Source organism: Pristis pectinata, chromosome 11, assembly GCF_009764475.1.
Source record: "Pristis pectinata isolate sPriPec2 chromosome 11, sPriPec2.1.pri, whole genome shotgun sequence".
Taxonomy (NCBI): domain Eukaryota; kingdom Metazoa; phylum Chordata; class Chondrichthyes; order Rhinopristiformes; family Pristidae; genus Pristis; species Pristis pectinata.
In genome coordinates, this window is record NC_067415.1 from 21,220,082 (window position 1) to 21,242,174 (window position 22,093).

Sequence of the window (22,093 nt, forward strand, 5' to 3'; positions counted from 1 at the left end):
AAGTTCCACGCCCAAAGCAAAGTCTTGTAAAATTTACTTATTTACAGAGTAAAGTTTTTAATAAGCTTAGGCATAAAATCAAAAATCTGTTAATATTTATATAGTTTACTTAAGAAAAATGTAGATATTTTAAGAGGGCTGAATAAGTTTATCACTTTAAGAAAATATTCAGGAAGATAAAAAGAGAATTGTTCTGAGAAAATTGTTGGACATGAAAATTAAAATAAATATTCACTTGTGCTCCTGCCTATTTCTTAGTTTTAAAGAATATCATAATGTTATCGAGCTAAACATCTCAGTTCTCCACAATAAACATTTAATGGTTTCTTGGCATGCCATCCGGAGGTAATACTTCCATATACAATGTACTTACAATCAGAGACAGAGTCATTAATGAGAACAGTGACTTTGCTTGGCTCTCCAAGGACAGCATTCATTGGCATGCGCAGGACAAGCTCAAATCTTTCTGGCCCTTCCAGTACTGGTTGACCTAAATCATCAAGGATGGTAACTCGAAAAGTCTGCATGTTCACTCCAGGAGCAAAATCCAGGTTGCGGCTTATCCCTACATAATCAACACCAGCTAGGAAAAAGCATGCAATGATTAGAAAGACATCAGATTTTAACATAATTTTCATTAATATAAAATATATTTATGATTGCTGTAATTCTGAAATGTAACAGCACCATTTTCCAGGGTAATATAAAGATATTTTTAAGAAGTTCTGTAATAACTTTCAGTATTCTTAAAGCAAATAAAGCAATTCATAACATTCAACAGCTTTAGTTAATTTTAAGTTAAGCATGTCTGGGTGCATTACAGAAATGCAATTGTATGAAATTTCACTTCTTGACAACTTTTGACAAATCAACAATTTTTTTACAAAAATGAAATTTATAGTTCTTATTTTAATTTTATTTCTAATTCTTTTTTGTGGCTCTAGTCATAGATATCAAAACGCAAACATTAAACTAGGAGCTGGAAACACAAGGAACAGCAGATGCTGAAAAAAACTGAGCTGCTGGAGGAACTCAGTGGTTCAGGCAGCATATGTGGAGGGAATCAGACAGTCGACATTTGGGGTCGAGACCCTCCATCTGGACTGAAAGAATAGAGGGGAGATAACCAGTATAAAGAGATGACGGGGAGGGGTGTGGCAGGAGCTGGCAAGCAATAGGTGAATCCAGGTGAGGAGGGGTTAATTGGCAGATGAATCAGGTTGGGGAAGGAAGGATGGAGGTAGTGATAGAGGCTGGGAGGTGATAGGTGGAGGCAACAATGGGCTGCTGATAGATAGATGTCTTTTCTTATCATCACCCCTTTGTTGCCTCCACATCACATCCCAGCTTTTGTCACTTAAACTAGCTATTCTTTTGTGAACACTTCCTGTGCACAGCAAATTCTTCCAATTAGTTTTAATCCACTTGAACTGAAACTCAGATATATAAAATAGTGAAGGTAATGTAAGATGCTTTTTATCATTGTGAACATATGATTCACTTACAAATTTAAACAAAATCTGCAAGGGTTTGAATTCTTTATATTGTATGCTGTACATCAATTGAGAGATTTAATATTAATTATTTAAGTAAGAGATAATTATTGAAATAAAGTTTAAAAAAATCTGAAGGCTAGCATGTAGTACTTTGCTATCAAATATCAGACCTGCAAATGGTGAAGTTACATTTCAATTACCTTCCCAGAACTCATGGCATACCACTGGACACATTCATTTTCCTCAGCAGTGTTTTATTGATATAAATGCAGCACAATGGGGTATGACACCTTGGGTTATTTTGCGGCAAATAACAGAACTGCTCACATTCCTAGCCTGTGTCATTTCTCAGTAACAAAAAACACAATAAGTGCATGCTCTCACCTTCGGCTGATGCTGGCTCAGTTTTGCGGGATCGAACTGTCACTGTTGCAGTCTTGGACAAATCAGTTCCTGTTCGCCAGACCTGGACTTCCACATAGCCTTCACTTTCATCTACCTGATATTCAGTATCGCCGAAGTAAAAAACTGGTTCTGGAATAGACATAATATCAACACAGTGAATAATGTGTACATCAGCTTGCATAAAAATTTGAACACAAATACCCATTCCACCAGATGATACACATTATTCCACCCGCAATATGAAAATATCAAAACACTATTTCCTAAAATAAATTTCCATATCAAACTTCCAATAATAATACTTAGAAATTTCAGCAGAGCGTGAACATGGCAAAAGCAGATTGATGTATATTAGGATACTCTTCTGGATGAGCACAATGATTCAAGGTTCTGCAATTGTCCACATCAAGTAAGCATAATTAATGCAGGACAAGCATTTTCACATCAGGAGGCGAACAAGAGAGAGTGTTATTTTGTGCCGATTACAAATCAGCAAGTGTTTCTGTTTCTGATAACTAGCCACTTATTTCTTTAACAAAGCACAACTGCACAGGAATTGAGCAAGAATTATATCAGGCTTGGCTGTGATGAGCTGACAGCCTGTTGATATTCATTGCATGGACTCCCCCTAGGAGAAAATGAAAGGCAGTGCCTAGAGAAGCATGCCACAGATACCAGCAATAGGGAGAAATCCCATAAGTACAAATAAGGCATATGTAACCAAAGTGCAAACTTAAAAACATAATTCTTTTGAAACCAATCAGGCAAAATAATGAAGTACAAACAAAATGCAATTTGAGCTAAAAACAGGCTTTCAAATATAATATACATTCGCTTGTGTTTCAGTTCAATCGAATGGAATCCATTGTTTTATCGTGTGTATGGAATTGCCTATTGGAACAAAATATTTTATTGTTTGTTAATACATTTCTAAGAATAAATCTGTTCCATTTTATGTTTTACAGGAAATTTTTGATACATTTTCCAGCAGATTATTTAACCTTGAGGAAGCAACAGTTTAATCATTTGCCAAGAAATTCCAAACATTTTCTCACTTTTCTACAAAATGCACAATGTAGGCTGAATTTTGTGAGTATCTGTGAGTCTTTTCCAATACTGGTTCATACCAAAACCTGTAACTGATATTGCTTTTAACACACTTTGAAGTTTGTGACATACTGCCTTCTTCCTCCTTGAAAAACATAAAAACTTTATGTCTCCCACTTGATTTGCTTCCTCTCTGGTTTTGTGGGTTCCGAGGTGGTTATTGAGGCCAATGTGGGAACAACAGACATTCCCACAGGTGGGACAGAAGGTGGCTGCCAAGGTAGGTGGGTGGGTAGTTTGTGATGTGGTCCATTTCTTATGCAGGGCTTTTGTGTGCTCCCGATGTATGGACTTAAATTCTCAATACCACCATGAATGTTCCTTGACTTTGAGTGGTCATGGGTCAGAGGTTCCCAGGAATCAGTGGGGAAGTTCTTCAAGGAAGGTTTGAACAAATCATTGACTCTTTTTCTCTATCCAGCTGCTGTTCAATTCCTCCCCCACCATCCTGCCCCTATGTAGTACTACAGGGTGAACTTAAGTTATTGATAACAAAAAGGGAACAACCGCAATGGACTGTAAATATTTTTTTTATGATTCTGGCCATGGATATTCTGTAATGTTGGAAACAATTCATAAAGGACAGAAACACGAGAGCTTAACTTATTTATTCAGTGCAAAATGTCAGCACCAATGGCAAGCTCGAGTATAACTAACTATGCCTGTTGTATTTGGCATTTTGCCTCAGATGTTAGGTAATCATTAAACATTAGACAGAGGAGCAGGAGAACTACCCGTATATCTTCCCCCCCCCCACAACTTACTCAATGAATAGCATTATATGATCTTTCATGTTCACTTGAAAGGGCAAATGGAATCTTGGTTTAACACCTCATCAGATATGCTACTTAAATTGTACATCAGCAGCACTCTAGTCCCTCAATACTGCATTAAAGTTGTAGCCTAGGTTAAGTAGTGAAGAATTGGAACAAACTGCCACAAAACAGTTTTACTACAACTGAACATCTTTCAAAAGCCTTAAATGGTCTTTAATCTTTCAAAGTGAGTACAAAATGATTTATTGAATCTAATAAACTGCGCACCATCTCAGTGGATATGCAAGTCACTTTTCAAAAACCACAATTCTTTCTCTCTTCTTCAAATAATGGAGGTATTCCATGTGTGTAAAGATCAGCAACTGAGCCAGCTTTGTAACATTAGAATTTTAGGGGAGTGCCAATGACAGATTGCCGAAATAAGTACAAAATCTCTGTAATCTCCCAAAATACGAGAAAGATCCTTAAAATGCTTCCAGTGCTGATGAATGCTCATCGACCTGAACATTAAATGGGTCTCTCTCTATAGATGCTGCCTGACCCAAGGAGTATGTCCAGCATTTTCTGCTTTCACTTCATGTTTCCAGTATCTGCAAAGATTCTAATGACTAAACAGCTTAAGAAGCTAAAACAAAAACAGAAACTGCTAGAAAAACTCAGCATGTCAGGCAGCATCTGTGAAAAGAGAAACAGTCAATGTTTCAGGTCTTCCAGGAGTGCCAAGTTCTCCTTTGTTCTCTAGCAGGATTCCTGCCTCTCCCTTTTGCCTGTTTTCCCTCAGTGGTTTCTCTTTCCTTTCTAGTCATTGATAAACTATTGACCAAGACTCGTTTCCACAAACACATCTCTTTCCTTAGCAAATGTCTTCGATTCCAAATCATCCCAGATGGTCTTCTACTCAAATCCCACCCTTCACAATTTGGACCCACCGAGGAAAGCAGACGCAAATTGCTGAATGTTTCTCTTTCCACGGACACTGTCTGACTTGCTGAATTTTCCCAGCATTTTCTGTTTTTGTTTCAGAATTCCAGCATCTGCATTTTATTTTTGATTTTCAGCTTATGAAGCGAAATAGGAAAATGCTCCATCTTTCTCACTGTGCAATTTTTAATCGGAATTTAAGAGGCACCTGATACTTCCCTGGCAATGGTTCTATGAACACTGACTTCAATCATCACTTATATGTTGTCTTTCCTACCCCTTTATCACTGTGATAGAATCAGCCACTTAGTGGAATGTTGAATCTTAGCAGCTGTTAGATCATCAATGTGGCATTCTTTAAAAAATCATCACGGTAGTGTAGCAGTTAGCGTAATGCTATTACAGGGCCTGGGTTCAATTCCGGCCATTGTCTGTAAGGAGTTTGTACGTTCTCCCCGTGTCTGCGTGGGTTTCCTCCGGGTGCTCCAATTTCCTCCCACATTCCAAAAAACATAAGGGTTAGGAAGATGTGGGCATGCTTTGTTGGCGCCAGAAGCGTGGCAACACTTGCAGACTGCCCCCAGAAACTCTACGCAAAAAGATCCATTTCACTGTGTGTTTCAATATACACTGTACATGTGACTAATAAAGATATCTTATCATGTAAACCAACTGATTATTCATTAATTGTTCTCTCATTCCCTATAGAAATCCACTAAAAATTCATAGTAACTAATTTGTTTGAATTTATTTATCATTACAATAACAATGGCAAATAAATTGAGAAATGTATGGTGTTATTGAAGCACAGGCTCTGATTAGACATCAATATATGCTGAGAATACAGGATTAATAAACTTGAGTTGTATATCCAGCCCTGTGTCAAAAACTGAAGCACTCTTCTCACTAGCACAGGGAGATAGTGTTAAGAGATGTCCGGCTTTATGTGAAAAATTTGAAATAAAATTGGCCAGTTAATTCCCATGTCATTCTGTATGAGGAATAAAAACTAAGAATGATTTTTTTGTTAACATTAATTTGAAATGTTAATTTTGGTTCTCTCTCTGCAAAAGGAGCCCGACATGCCAAGAATCACTGATCATTTCCATTTTAAATTTAAAATTTCCAGGATCTCCAGTATTTTGTTTCTGCACATGGGGATTCAGGCCCAAATGTAATCCTCAGGCAAAGCAGAGTTAATGATCAGGAGATAATTGGATCAGGATGCAGAGACAGAATCAGTTACTACCCTGGCTTGATTTTCATTTTTCCATCATACATTCCCACGTCTACATTTATAAAGAAAACTGCCTATCTAAACTTCTTACACTGCAATTACTGTGTACTGTCAGTGGTACCCTGCAGTGTAGCTACTGGGGAAAGGATGTAATTATAGTCTGACATGTTTTACATTAGTTGTACAATAATTGTGAATTTAGGAATTTATGAAGGAAAAGTTGATAGGAACTGCAAACAGATGCAAAGATGTTTTAACAGGAGTAGTTTTACTGTTGCAGGACACTAAATGGTTTTCTCTCCATTGTTTATTTCATAATTCTGAAAGAGGTACTAATACAGAGGTCCACATTTGCTGGCCCTATTCTAGTTGCAGATACAATACTTCCATCACTATCAGCAGGTACTTTCAGCAACTTTATTGGCAAAGTCTTTTCCACCTGAAGGAGCAGAGTCAGCTGGACATTCTCATCAGGTCAGGAGAGAGAAGGAGGGTGATTTAAAGAAAGCTAATTCATAATAATAAGAGGGGAAGAAAAATCAAATTAAGAGGGAGAAAAAGATACAAATAGAAAAGTAAAAATAATTAAAATTTGACTGTTTTAACATTAAAAATATTGAGGAATGAGACTCCTTGTGATAGTTAATTACTGGTGCCAGAAAGGTCAATAACTACCACGCAGTTAGAAAGATATACATAAAAATAATTATCAGCATAAATATCTCCAGCAGATTTATCCAGTATCTATCACACAATCCAGGCAATAAATATCCCTTTTATTAATCAACAATTGTCTATGAAGAGGGAAATAACACTTCTGGTGCTTCTTAAGAAAGTGATGGATTTGATGGAGCATGAAGTATAGATCTGTCCAACCACTTACTTTAAAAGTAACTTTAATAAAAATGACCAGCTATATGGTAAATCAATTATTACATTTACATACAAAAAATATTTTCTTTTTCCAAGGAAGGATATCTCGGAATCCTTCATTTGTGACACCAGTGAATATCGGGGTAGCTTTTGGAAATATTTCTCCCTAAAGCTGTGGTTATTTCAGTTGTGTTATGGTGACTGTGAAGCTCCTGACTACACCTTGTCTGCAACTTGGTGTGTGAACACAGCACAAGATTTATATCACATGATTTGAAGGCAAACCTGCAACATGTCAGTGAGTTGTCAATTGTTTATCTTATATTACTAACCCACAAAGGTATGTTACTCTGCCCAAAATGATACAATTATTCCTTTCATACTCATGTAATAGAAATCAAAAACTTATGAATCAATTCACAGTGCTTTTGCAGTCTTCCACAGGCACAATTTTACAACTTTTGAGTATTTACCTTAGCTGTGAAGGTTTACTGGAATTAAAATTGATAGGATACCCAATCATGTCAGATATAGATGTATTCAAACAAAGCACTGTGTCCCAGCATTTATGCAGGTATCCTGCTATAGATCAGTCTAGCAACATATTAGCTGGTTTGACAGCTCAAAGTTTCAGGTCAATACCAGATCATGTGCAAAGAATAGGAGGAGAGCTTCATACAAAGTGCAAAACTGATTAAAGTGTTAAAACTGTTACAAGGTACTGACTTGCACAGATTCTGGTCTCATAGAAAGTGGCATTAAATCATTACTGTATGCACAAGCCTCAGGTTTCCCTCCCAATGCAAAAATAGTGGGAGTGCTGCAGAAGAGGCTTCCTTTAGTCTGAGTAAATCTTGTGGCTAGCAGCTTGGAGCAAGTCTGATGTAAAGATGTGGGAGTTAGTTAACTTCTGACTTTGAACGTGTTGCTGAGCCCTTCTTCCTGAGAGATAATTGTGTGACTGCTGCTTTGGCCTAGCCTCGTCACAACTGATTATGTAGTTAGTGAGTGGCATAATCATATCCAAACATATCTTGCTCTTTACATACTGAGTGTGTGGTGACACAGTGGTATCCAGAGGCCTGAACTACTGATAGGAAGACATGAGTTTGAATCAAGTTACAGCAGCTGAAGAATTTACATTAATCAAATAAATTTGGAAATAAAAGTCTGTCAAAGTTAACCATGGGTAACCATGAAATTACTAGATTGTTGTAAAAATGCACCTAATTTACTGAAAACTTAAGGAGAGGAAATTTAGCACACTTACCCAGTTTTCTGAAATAAATAAAACTCACTCTCTCCAATTACAACTACATGCTTTCTTTCCAAAACTCTGTAATATGTTGCTATTTAATAACTCCTCCTATTCGTTAAAATTCAAGACTCTCCACAATGGTTTTCATCCCATCTATTACAAAATAATGAACAACTTCTCAGGTCATTGACTGATTTTAATTATCTCTCTTTATCTTGAGCTTAAATATTTTTGACACCATTTCTTCTGCCTTTTACCCAGAGGCACGAAGCAGTAATGGGCCAACAGGGTTTTTTTCCAATACTTATCTTCTCTCAGCAGTGTCCAAGATATTACCTTTCTATTGAGAAATTAATTTGAAATCTCAACAATATCTGAAGAACATGGAAGTTCTTCTGGAGTCCTGGCCAACATTTAAGCCCAACCAACAATATGAAAAATAAGCTTACCTGGTTAATTATCTCTTGTTGTTTGTAGAACCTTGCTGCATGCAATTTGCTCCACTTCCTCAGATCTCAATAACAGTGAAATATCCAAATTAACGCTGATTTACCTTGAAACATCCTGAAGTCAGGAAAGGTGCTCTATAAATGCAAACCGCTGATGCTAAAAAAGTTACAGAGCAACCTCTTTAACTAATAAGGGGTCATAATTCAGGGTTGAATTGTCAAAGGATTAAAGTAGGGCTATTACGATATTTTTCCATTTGATCACATGAAGCAGTCTGTAAATAACTGATGACAAAAATTGATTAGAATTCCAGTCGCTGGACTAAACCAGATATTCCACACAGCAGTTAAACTTTTCAGCTAAGGAAGTGCTCGTGCCATACTCTTATTACCACTAAACCATGATGAGGTGAGGTCTCAGACCACACATAGAACATAGAACAGTACAGCACAGTACAGGTCCTTTGGCTCACGATGTTTGCCGACCTATATAAACCTTATCCCCATTCAATCTATCCCTCTCTCTACTACGCTTCCCATAACCCTCTATTTTTCTTTTGTCCATGTGCCTATCTAATAGTCTCTTAAATGACCCCATCATATTGGCCCCTCCCACACATTAAACTAATGAACAGATTGTTGTTAATCCCGAACAAAATAATAGGACATTTATTATGTTTGGTATTGAGTAATCATTCATTCTGTTCATTGAATTCTACAAACAACTTGAAACAAATCAAATTTATTAAAGCTACTAAACAGTGCCAGTCCATTCATGCCGGCCAATGTGTGTAGAATGACATTGGTGGTTGGATTCTCATAATCTCTTCCAGCATTGGAGGAGACCATTGGCCTACTGAGTTTACTGGTGAGCTTTGGTAATTACATTCCCTGGAATTTTTATAAAGGAAGGAGGGAAAGATCAGTGGAACTGATCCTATCATTCTTCATGGCCAAGAGGCAGAAGGTGAGCAATTAGAATAGATCCCCATTATCTCTTTGGATTTTACACAAGAGACTACAGATGCTGGAGAGCGGAGCAAAAAACAATCTGCTGGAGGAACGCAGTATGTTAGGCAGCATCTGTATGAGGAAAGGAATTGTCGATGTTCCTTCTCCCCCAACAAATGCTGCTTAACCCGCTGAGTTCCTCCAGCAGATTGTTTGTTGCTTGGGAAATTCAAAAGATGTCTAAAGTTTTAGTTAGAATTTCAGCATACAATCAAATCAGATAACCCAAGTATTCTATGCCAGTGTTAATGCATCTCCTCCCCTGCTTTTCATCTAACCCCATCACCACATCTCTATTTCTCTTTGTCTTAAATGCATCTCTTAATTAATTAAGAATGGAGAATTTCTTGTGAAAAGATTCAACTGTATGTGGGATAATCTTGCACAACTCCCCCACGTCACCCCATCTCACCCAGGGCAATGCCTTATACATTGGAGTGCAAGTCAGAGATCGGGCTCTAATGTTGGTTCTGTGGCTCTTCTTCCTGCAGCTCCTTGGTGACGTAGGAATTTCTCCTATATTCACGGAGTTATACAGCATGGAAACAGCCCTTTGGTCCAAATTGTCCCTGCCGACCCAGATACCTGTCTAAACTAGTTCAATTTGCCTGCATTTGGCCATGATGCCTCTAAATCGTTCCCATCCATGAACCTGTTCAAATGTTTTTTAAACATTGTAATCCCACTTTCTCTGGCAGCTTGTTCCATATACCCACCACCCCCTGTGTGAAAATCTTGCCCCTCAGATCCCCTTTAAATTTTTCCCCTTTCACCTTAAGCCTATACCCTCTTGGTTTAGACTCCCCTACCCTTGGAAAAAGACAGTGGCTACCTGCCCTATCTCTGCCCCTCATAATTTTATAAACCTCTAAGGCCACCCCTCAGCCTCCTTTGCTCCAGGGGAAACAGTCCCAGCCTATCCAATCTCTCCTTATGACTCAAGCCTTACAGTCCAGGCAACATCCTTGGGAATCTTTTCTGAATTGTCTGTAGCTTAATCACATCCTTCCTATAGCATGCCTACCAGAACTGTACACAGTGTTTTCTACAACTGTAACATGACGTCCTAACTCTTGGACTCAATACCTTGGCTGATGAAGGCAAGCATGCCATACCCCTTCTTCACCATCCTGACCACCTGTGTTGCCACTTTTAGGGAATCATGTATTTGTACCCATTGGTCTCTCTGGTCTACAACACTCCCCAGTGTCTTGGCCTGATTTAACTTCCCAAAATGCATCACTTCACACTTGCCTGAGTTAAATTCCATCTGCCATTCCTTTGCCCACTTTCCCATATGATCTAGATTCTGTTGTAACCTTTGACCAACCTTCTTCACTGTCCACTATGCCAATTTTGGTATCATCTGCAAACTTACTAATAATCATGCCACCTACGTACGCATAGAAATCATTACTATATAACAGGGGACCAGCACCAATCCCTGCAGCACCCCACTGGTCACAGGCCTCCAAACTGGAAAACAACCCCTCCTACCACCCTCGAACTCCCACCACCAAGCCAATTTTGTACCCAATTGGCTAGCTCACCCTTGATTATGTGTTATAACTTTCCAAACCAGCCTACCATGCAGAACTTGTCAAAGACCTTGCTTAAAGTCCATGTAGACAACGTGGATCACCCTGCCCTTGTCAATCTTCTTGGTCACCTTTTCAAAAAATTCAATCAAATTCATGAGATATGATTTTCTACGTACAAAGCTATGCTGATAATCCCTAATCAGTTCCTGCCTTAACACTGGCATAGAAAACCTGGACTGTACAATTTGATATTATCTAATACTTTACACATCTTTTGAATTTCCGTACCCTGAAATCCAAAGAGATAGCAGTGATTCTAATTGTTCACCTTCTGCCTTATGGCCCAAAAGAATGATAGGATCAGTTCCACTGTTTTTTTTTCTTTCTTCCTTTACAAGTAACAAAAAACATAATCCAGGATTTACAACTCAACAAATAAGGAATATCGTTACCTAGGGCTGTACAGAACCTACTCAAATATCAATGCTGCATGATTATGGAGCACAATGATACAGTTATCTTTTCTAGGAACTGAGAATAGCTCCACCAAATGCAGTTGTATCCTTTCATTCATCTTTTTTACTATGTTTGTACTGTGGTGGTTTGGTGTTTGCACCTGTGAGGCAGAGACGGGCAGTCATCAGTCTGAACACCACAGATGTTTTCTGTTAAAAGTACCATAAAATAAGAGATTTGAGATCTTAATGCCTTCTCACGGGTGTCATTGTACAATCTAGGTTCAACAATAAAGTAAAAGCTAGTGTGGTGTGCCGTGTGACAATTCCCACATGTATACTATTAATAATGCAGCAAATTTTACTTTGGAATAGGGGACTTGGATGTAATTAGGGCACAGTTTAATGGCCAGATGTTTCCACAAAGAAGTCTGCCAGATTATTCATTACAGTCTTAATGTATGAATGGGATTAGGCATTAATTTTCATTAACAGTCGTTCCCCTGCTTTCTTGTCCACTTTGAGTTTGTTTTGTAATGATTCTAGATTCAATAGGAATGCGGTCATTTACCCTTACAAGATTACTGTCCATTTAATAGCTAAGAATTCAAAATCTGTGCCACTAGCATCTTCAGATTTAATCCTCCCTCACAGACAGTGTCTTGTTTATGAAATAATTTTCAGATTTTCACATTTGCACCATCCACTATGAGTAATTAATGTACTCCCGAGACATATGTCATTCAGAAACAGATGCTGGCACACTCTCTGATAAAACTCTTTCTCCTTTAGATTTTCTCTTTTTGTCTATTGAATAGGAACCAGAATCAAATTAATTTTGCTACAATTTGAAGAAATGAAATTGTGGTACACCAAGTATGACAGGGTAGAATATTCCATGCTGTCAGATCCTACTATGACCAATCCAACGCAACCCAACCCAACCCAACCCAACCCAAATCAATGATGATCATCAATGGCAGAGAGATAATTATGAAGCATCACTTCACCTTGTTCGTGACTGAGCGGTGTACTTAGCATGTTCTATGATTATTTGTAAAAGAACTGAATAAGAAATGGGAAATAAAAATTTTGCACAGCAAAAATCAGTGCAAATGGAATAGAGCAGATTCAATCAAAGCTTTCAAAATGGAATCTGGTAAATACTCGAAGGGGACAAAAACTGTAGACCACATGGAAAGAATGAGGGAATGGGACCATTCACATTGCTCATCTATGGGCTTGTTGGGCCAAATGACCTTCTTCCATGCTGCACCAATTCTATGATTCTGAATAAAGATTATAGATCGCAAATTAGCAAATGAACTATTTTCTTTAATCAGTATAACAAGTCCAATCAAAGCAGTTTGATAAGGGCAATTTCTATACAGCCGAGATGAATATAACAAACTAAATACCTTATTTTTTATTTTTGTATTTCAATGTATGCTTTGCATGGGTATTCATCAGCTGAAATTTTATTTGTTGAACACAATAATAGAATAATTTATGAATAATAGGGACCAAAATTTTAGAGTTTCACTATTGTTGGTCTTGGCTATGTGTGCATGTCTCATGGTTGGTTAGTTACCTATGGAAAGGTTAATTATATATTTGTTTCCAATTCTCCATCAATTTCTTATATTTCTAAACATTTAGCCGTTAATGTTAGCAGCATTCTTTGCAGCTTTATATCTCTCAAAACAATTCTGCAGCCAGATCTTCAATTCCAAATTGCCTGCTATTTCCTGCCAATTCATTTAACTGCTCCCTAGGGGAATGTAAAAGTCATACTTTAAATGGTAGGTATTATACACACAACAGGTCATATAGAGCTCTTCCGAATGAATGAAAGTTTAAGTGAAATGTCCTTTTAATCCTACAATCATGTTAGATACAGTAGTCAGGAAAATTAATGGCATGTTTTAAAGGAATACTTCAAAATCGATGAGACTGAAATGGGAATGGATGTTGCTTTTCACTTTTACAGATGGAAATCGATTTTAATCTGCGTGAAACAACTGTTGCTATAAAGTCCCCTCTAAATTATTTTTCCAAAAAAATGACAAAATTTCTTAGTTTTACAAATTTAAAGATGATAATCACTTACAAATTACGAAGATTGCAGGAAGCACTTTGATATTGTGGACAACTGCGCTAAAGTTGCATGAATGGTGCCACTTATGCACATGATGTTTTGTGCTTTGTGTGTGTGAGAAAATCTCTGCCTCATGATCCCAGGTGAAACAGGTAGGTGTACCCTAAGCATTCGACTTTATGTGCAGTCACTGCATCATCAGTTATGAATTTTCAACCACTGCTTCTCGTCTCCATAAGGTTCCATGCATTGATTCTCCTAATAATAATATGGGAGACCTGAATTAAGGCTTTTTTATGGCAACTTTCTATTGTGTTTACTGCTTGTACTTAAATTGCTACTTGTATTATATAGACAGTAGGCCACAGATAATGAGAATTTGCCATCATGTACAATTTTCATCCAGTAAACTGTACTTATAATACATGCAATACTACTTTATGTACTTATATTTAAACCACTGGATAAAATTGAATGGATAGCTATATCTGAAAGTTAGAGTCCTTAATCCAAAGCCAAACCAATATCTTTAGATAGTGTTTTGTTGTCAGATTACCAAATGTGTCAATCTGTGTCTCAATTCATTTTCAAAGAATTATCTGGATCTTATACTACATTAAAGAATACACAATATATGTTGGTGTGACTCAGTTAACTTTCATCATAGTTCAAAAGTAACTTTATCATTTCCAAGTGTGTGCACACTAAGTTAATCTTAACTTGAAAGCTTGGTAGCCAAGAACAATGGGGCTGAATGAGACAAAATAGCATTTGACATCTATAAGATATATGTACATAACAAATAACTATTCTTATCAGCTTATTTTCTGATATTGCTGGTCACTAATTACTCAACACAAGTGAAATTTGAAGCATTGGTTGCATTTATAAAAAATCTTCACCCAAGATTATTTGTGTCAGCTTAGTATATATATGAAACTTGTATTGTTGCCTACAGTCATATTTCCAATTATTCAGCTGAAACACCGACATGAAGATGCGATACATATGTCAGAATTAACTGTACGCATAACTGCTAATTTATTAGTAGTCTGGGTAGGTATGCTGGGAAAGATGGAATACTACTTGATTAATGATCTTGTCACAGTTGAGTCAGTTGAATATGTAAATTTCTCTTCTTACATGCTGGCAATCCTGATATGTAATTTCACCATTTTCTATCTTTATCCTGGATTTTCAGCATTTGAACTGTTTTATTTATTTGTCCCATTTTAGAACATAGAACAATTACAGCACAATTCAGGCCCTTTGGCCCACAAAGCTGTGCCGAACATATCCCTACCCTAGAAATTACTAGGCTTACCCATAGCCCTCTATTTTACTCAGCTCCATATACCTATCTAACAGTCTCTTGAAAGACCCTATCGTATCAGCCTCCACCACTGTTTCCGGCAGCCCATTCCACGCACTCACCACTCTCTGAGTAAAAAACTTACCACTGACATCTACTCCCCAGCACCTTAAACCTATGTCTTCTTGTGGCCACCAATTCAGCCCTGGGGAAAAGCCTCTGACTATCTACCCTATCAATACCTCTCATCATCTTATACACCTCAATCAGGTCCCCCCTTATCCTCCATCTTTCCAAGGAGAAAAAGCCGAGTTCCCTTAACCTGCTTTCATAAGGCATGCTCCACATTCCAGGCAGCATCCTTGTAAATCTCCTCTGCACCCTCTCTATGGCTTCCACATCGTTCCTGTAGTGAGGCAACCAGAACTGAGCACAATACTCCAAGTGGGGTCTGACCAGGGACCTATACAGCTGCAACAATACCTCTCGGCTCCTAAATTCAATTCCCCGATTGATGAAGGACAATACACCATATGCCTTCTTAACCACAGAGTCAACTTGCACAGCCGCTTTGAGCGTCCTATGGACTCGGACCCCAAGATCCCTCTGATCCTCCATACTGCCAAGAGTCCTACCATTAATACTATATTCCGCCAACATATTTGACCTATCAAAATGAACCACTTCACACTTATCTGGGTTGAACTGCATCTGCCACTTCTTAGCCCAACTCTGCATCCTATCTATGTCCCTCTGTAACCTCTGACAGCCCTCTAAACTATCCACAACACCCCCAACCTTCGTGTCATTCGCAAACTTACTAAACCACCCCTCCACTTCCTCATCCAGGCCATTTATAAAAATCACAAATAGTAAGGGTCCCAGTACAGATTCCTGAGGTACACCACTGGTCACCAACCTCCACTCAGAATACGACCCTTCAACAACCACTCTTTGCCTTCTGTGGGCCAGCCAGTTCTGGATCCACACTGCAATGTCCCCTTGGATCCCATGTCTCCTCACCTTCACCATAAGCCTCGCATGGGGTACCTTATCAAACGCCTTGCTGAAATCCATATACGCTACATCAACTGCTCTCTCTTCATTGATGTGCTTAGTCACATCCTCAAAAAATTCAATCAGTCTCGTAAGGTAGGACCTGCCCTTAACAAAGCCATGCTGACTATTCCTAATCATATTATACCTCTCCAAATGTTCATAAATCCTGCCTCTCAGGATCTTCTCCATCAGCTTACCAACCACTGAGGTAAGACTCACCAGTCTATAATTTCCTGGGCTATCCCTACTCCCCTTCTTGAATAAGGGAACAACATCCGCAACCCTCCAATCTTCCGGAACCTCTCCCGTCTCCCTGGATGACACAAAGATCATCGTCAGAGGTTCTGCAATCTCCTCCCTCGCCTCCCACAGCATGTTTAACATTTTGACAGTATGTTTAAGACTTAAATACAAATGCCTTTTTACTTTCAACATGTTTACATGTTTATACAATGCCCAACAGTGTTGTACCTATCAATCTTTTTCTTTACAGCCCAAAAACCACTGCACTTGCAGCATTATATGAAAAGTATTTGAAAAGTCATACAAGTGGCAAACTGCAATCAAATTTTCCAATTTATATTGTGGAAGAAGGCACGTTAAAATATATATTTGGAGGATTGCAGCTTATTAGACTCCTGCTCATAATAATATTTTCAGAGGTTGTGAAGATAGGCACAGCTTTTGAACCCAAAAGCTGGCAAACCTCTAACTTAAGTGTGCAATGCGCACTGAGTGCAGTGCTTACATATTGTGGACTTTGGTGAGCAAGGGGGTTAATTCATTTAAAATATTTGTTTAATTAGTGTAACTGTTAGATTTTATTAATTTTTCAGTTTTCATTTGCAGTGGTAAACAAATCGTCTGCCAAATAAATAGGTACCGCAACAAGTGGTTAACTGAGGTCAATTGACTCGGGCTTGGACAAGTGTCCCAGTGAGTCGAATCACTAGGGCTAGAGAAAGAGTATAAACTTAACAGAGGGGTAGGGAAGGGGGTGTGTAGGGTGGTCAGTATTATGGAGAAGGGAAATTTAGAAAGTTAAGAGAAAGGATAAGGTGACTACTGCAGAGTAACAAAATGGGTAATGACAACTATACTTTGGCAGGAAGGAATAGAGCATATAAACAATATACCTCCAAATAGGATCAGAGCAGGAAAAAGCATAAAAAAGACAAAACTGAAGCTCCTTATATGAATACAAACAGCATTCATAAAAAGATACACCAATGAATTGCACAAATAGAAATAAATGGGTGTGATCTAAGACGCCTAGTTGCAAAGGGACGAAGGTTGGGAATCATGCACTAGGATGATATCTTCTGATATTGCTGGTCATGAATTACTCAACATAAGTGAAGTTTGAAGCATTGGTTGCATTTATAAAAAATCTTCACCCAAGATTTCACCCAGAAATTTTAAGGTGATTGGAGGAAGGTATAAGGGGGATGTTGGGGTAAGTTTTTTTACACAGAGAGTGGTGGCTGCGTGGAATGCACTGCCTGCAGAGGTTGTGGGGGCAGATACATTGATTCTTAGACACATGAATGATAGAGAAATGAGGAGCTATGTGGGATGGAAGGGTTAGATAGATCTTAGAGCAAGATAAAATGTTGGCACAACATTGTGGGCCAAAGGGCCTGTACTGTGCTGCAGTGTTCTATGTTCTTGTTCTATGATACCCAGATTCTGCTGTACCTCAGTACTGTGCAAACCTTCACTATTTAGAAAATCTTTTTTTAATCTTTCCTATCAGAATGGACAATTCACACTTTCCACATTATTACCTACAGTATATGCCTATCAATTAAGCTATCTATAAACCTTTGTAGCTTCCTTATGTTCTCTTCACAACTTACTTTTCTATTTACCTTTGTGTCATCAGTAAATTTAGCAACCATGTCTTTGGTGCCTTAATCCTAGTCATATAATTGTGAAAAGCTGAGACTTGTGCATCATTCCTGACGGCACACTATTCATTACACCTCTGTTTCCTGTTAACCAGCCAATCTCCAGTCCATGCTAATATATTGCTTTCCACAACGTGAGCTTTTATTTCCCACAATAACCTTTTCAAATGCCTTCTCAAAATCTTAGTATGTCCACTGGCTTCCCTTTATCCACAGCACGTTACTTCCGAACTCCAAAGAATTGGTCAAACATGGTTTCCCTTTCATAGAATTGTGTCGACTTTGCCTGATTATCTTGCCTTGCTATAACATCTTTAATAATAACTTAGAACATTTTTCCTTTGGCAGATGTTCAGCTAATTGGGCGGTAGTTGTCTGCTTTTTGTCTCTCCCTTTTTGAATAAAGAAATTACTTTGCTGTTTTGCAATCTAAGGGACTCAAAATTGCCTTGATTGGAGCCAGCTTTGGAAATTAAAACAAACACATCACACCAACCATTTCTTTTAAGACCTTGGGCTTAAGTTCAACAAGATTCAGAGATCTGTCAGCCCTCAGCTCAATAACTTGCTCAGTACCACTTTCCTGGTGAATGTAATTTTCCTGTGTTCCTTCCTTCTTTCCAATTCTGAATTTCTGTGATTGTACTTGCATCCTCCAGCTTAGAACCATAGAACCATACAGCACAAAACAGGCCCTTCGGCCCACCATGTTGTGCCGTCCATCAAACCACCCTCGCACTACCTAACCCCTTCCTCCCGCATATCCCTCTATCTCACATTCCTCCATATGCCTATCCAACAAGCTCTTGAACCTATCCAATGTATCTGCCTCCACCACCACCACAGGCAGTGCATTCCATGCACCAACCACTCTCTGGGTGAAAAACCTCCCCCTGACATCTCCCCTGAACCTCCCACCCATAACCTTAAAGCCATGACCTCTCGTCGTGAGCATTGGTGCCCTGGGAAGGAGGCGCTGACTGTCTACTCTATCTATTCCTCTCAATATTTTATATACCTCTATCATGTCTCCTCTCATCCTCCTCCTTTCCAGTGAATAAAGCCCTAGCACCTTAAGCCTCGCCTCATATTCAATACGCTCTAATCCAGGCAGTATCCTGGTAAATCTCCTCTGCACCCTCTCCAATGCCTCCACATCCTTCCTATAATGAGGCGATCAGAACTGAACACAGTACTCTAAGTGTGGCCTAACTAGAGTTTTGTAAAGCTGCATCATCACCTCGCGGCTCTTAAACTCAGTCCTGCGACTTATGAAAGCCAACATCCCGTTGGCCTTCTTAACTGCTCTTTCCACCTGTGAGGCAACTTTCAATGAACTGTGAATATGAACCCCCAGATCCCTCTGCTCCTCCACACTGCCAAGTACCTTGCCGTTTACCCTGTACTCTGCCCTGGAGTTTGTCCTTCCAAAGTGTACCACCTCACACTTCTCAGCCCAGCTCTGCATCCTATCAATATCCCTCTGTAAGCTCCAACAACCCTCCACACTATCCACAACACCGCCGACCTTAGTGTCATCCACAAACTTACTAACCCAGCCCTCCACCCCCTCATCTAAGTCATCTATAAATATCACAAAAAGTAGAGGTCCCAGAACTGATCCCCGCGGGACACCACTAGTCACTGCCCTCCAATCCGAGGGCACTCCTTCCACCACAACCCTCTGCTTTCTACATGCAAGCCAATTCCTAATCCACACAGCCAAGCTTCCCTGGATCCCTTGGCCTCTGACCTTCTGAAGAAGCCTACCATGTGGAACCTTATCAAACGCCTTACTAAAATCCATGTAAACCACATCCGCCGCACTGCCCTCATCAATCTTCCTAGTCACCTCCTCAAAGAACTCTATCAGGCTTGTGAGGCAAGATCTTCCCTTCACAAAGCCATGCTGGCTGTCCCTAATCAGTCCATGATTCTCTAGGTGTTCATAAATCCTATCCCTTAGAATCCTTTCTAACAGCTTACCCACCACAGACGTGAGACTCACCGGTCTATAATTCCCTGGCCTATCCCTATTACCTTTTTTGAACAAGGGGACAACATTCGCAACCCTCCAATCCTCTGGCACCATCCCCGTGGACAACGAGGACTCAACGATCCTTACCAGCGGTTCAACAATCTCCTCCCTAGCCTAGATTGATGCAAGTTCCTTGTCTTCCATTCCCAGACTTAGTTTCGATAGGACCAACACTCACATTATTAACTCTTTAAAGCACCTTTTACTTTCTGTTTTGATATTTCTGACTAGCTTTACCTTGCACTCTAATTTTTCTTTTCTTATTAATCTTTCAGTTATTTTTTGTTGATTTTTTTTACATTCTGTCCAACTTCAGACCTGTCACCCACCTTTGCATGATTACACACTCTTAAGTCAGATACTATTTTAGTTTATAACAGATGGTGGATCCTTAGTTTATAGCAGATGGTGGATCCTCCCCTTGGAACTTTTCTTGTGGGAATGCATCTATTCCATGTATTCTGAAAGATGCCTTAAATATTTGTCACTGCATCTCGACTGTCCGATCCCTTAATCTCATTTGCTAGTTCATTTAAGCTGCTTCCGTGTCCACATAAAATTGAATTTAAGTTTAGAAAAAAATAATCATTAAACCATTCTTTTCTCCCTCAAACTGAATTCAAAGTTCAATCATATTGTTGGTACCTAGGGGTGCCTTCACAATGAGGTTATTAATTAAACATATCTTTTTGCACAATATCAAGTCTAATACAGCCTGCTCTCTGGTTAGCTCCAGAATATGCTGTTCTATAAAACTCATCTTCTTGGTTAACTTTGCCTGTCTTATTTATCCACTCTATGTGGTATCTTATCACTGTAGCTTTCTGACAAACTTTCTTTTTCTTTTATAAACTGTCCTGTCATGTGGTTACCATGTCTGTATTCCACTCCCATAAGTGACTTCTTGCCTTTGTTATTTATCTCTATCCAAATCGCTTCTATATCCTGCTTGCTTGAACTTGGAACCACTTTCTATTGTGCTAAGTCCATTATGAACTAACAGAGCCATTCCTCCAAGTTTTCCTCATTTCCTTCCTTCCTAAGCTCAGTTTATCACCCCATAGATGCTGCCTGAATATCTCCAGCATTTACTGTTTTTATTTCAAATTTCTTGCATCTGAAGATTTTTTACTTTTCAACATTATTTCCTCTAGTGATAAAATATTGGTCTGCAGCCATCACCAAGAATGCAAGGCTGGATATGACTGCTAAAGTCAGGAACAGCAAGTTTATCCCCACTCTTAGATTCGATGCCAGAGGCAGATTAATGGCCTCATCAAATTCAAAAAAGTGAGCACAGCAGCACATACACCAAAATATAAAAAATACAAACAAATGTGGCTATTTCTATCTCTGAAGCCCCTACTTCTTCAAGCAATAAAACCTTTACCTCAACTTGCCAAGTCCACTTGTATCCCAAAGGTGAAATGGCCAGTCCCTCATGCTGAGACTCTGCTCTCAAGCTGTGGATTCTCCAGCTTCTCAAAATCCAGCACATCAATCCCTCCAAAAATCTTGTATGTCTTAACGAGATCAGCTCTCATTCTTTTAAACTCCAAAGCATACAGTCATAGAATGACACAAAGAGCACAGAAGGTCATTTGGCCTTTTATGTCTCTGTCAACCATTTGTCAGAACTATCAATTAATCCACTGCACTTCTTTTTCTCCATATCCATGTGCTTTGAACATTTTGCTGAACCTGCTTCAAGACCTTCCTGGGACATCAACTTGTTTTGTAAAAGAACATTTATTGATGCCATAGAAACAAAATGCAGGAGGCAGATCCAGCATTATCAATGGGGAGAGAAGCAGAGTTGATCCTAATGTTTCAGGTCAAGGATCCTTCATTAGAATTCATAACCACCTCTGGTCCTTTTGCTGCTCACATAAAATCTGACCCCACTGGTTTGGATCTTCCTATTTATTCTACCAAACCACCATAGCTTTAAAAATGTATCAGTTCTCCCCTTTATCTTTATTGCTTTAAGAACAGCCTCACTTCCTCCACACAACTGAAGACTCCAATCTTGTTATCATTCCAATAAATAGTTTCTATGCACTCTGTAAGATCTTGACATCTTCTCTCAAGTGCAGTGGATAGAGCATAATACTTGAGATCATTATTTTAGTATAAGCTTTGATCTT

General features: G+C 38.8%; 1 protein-coding gene across 1 annotated transcript in view; it reads right to left on the reverse strand.

The window, feature by feature from the left end:
• LOC127576211 (FRAS1-related extracellular matrix protein 2-like) overlaps positions 1-22,093 on the reverse strand; it is a 169,577-nt gene that overhangs the window by 43,788 nt on the left and 103,696 nt on the right. Inside the window, exons 7-8 of the mRNA XM_052026631.1 lie at positions 1,881-2,030; positions 374-583 (exon numbers count right to left, since the gene is read on the reverse strand). Of these exons, the coding sequence (XP_051882591.1) occupies positions 374-583; positions 1,881-2,030 (360 nt within the window). The remainder of the gene's footprint in view (positions 1-373; positions 584-1,880; positions 2,031-22,093) is intronic.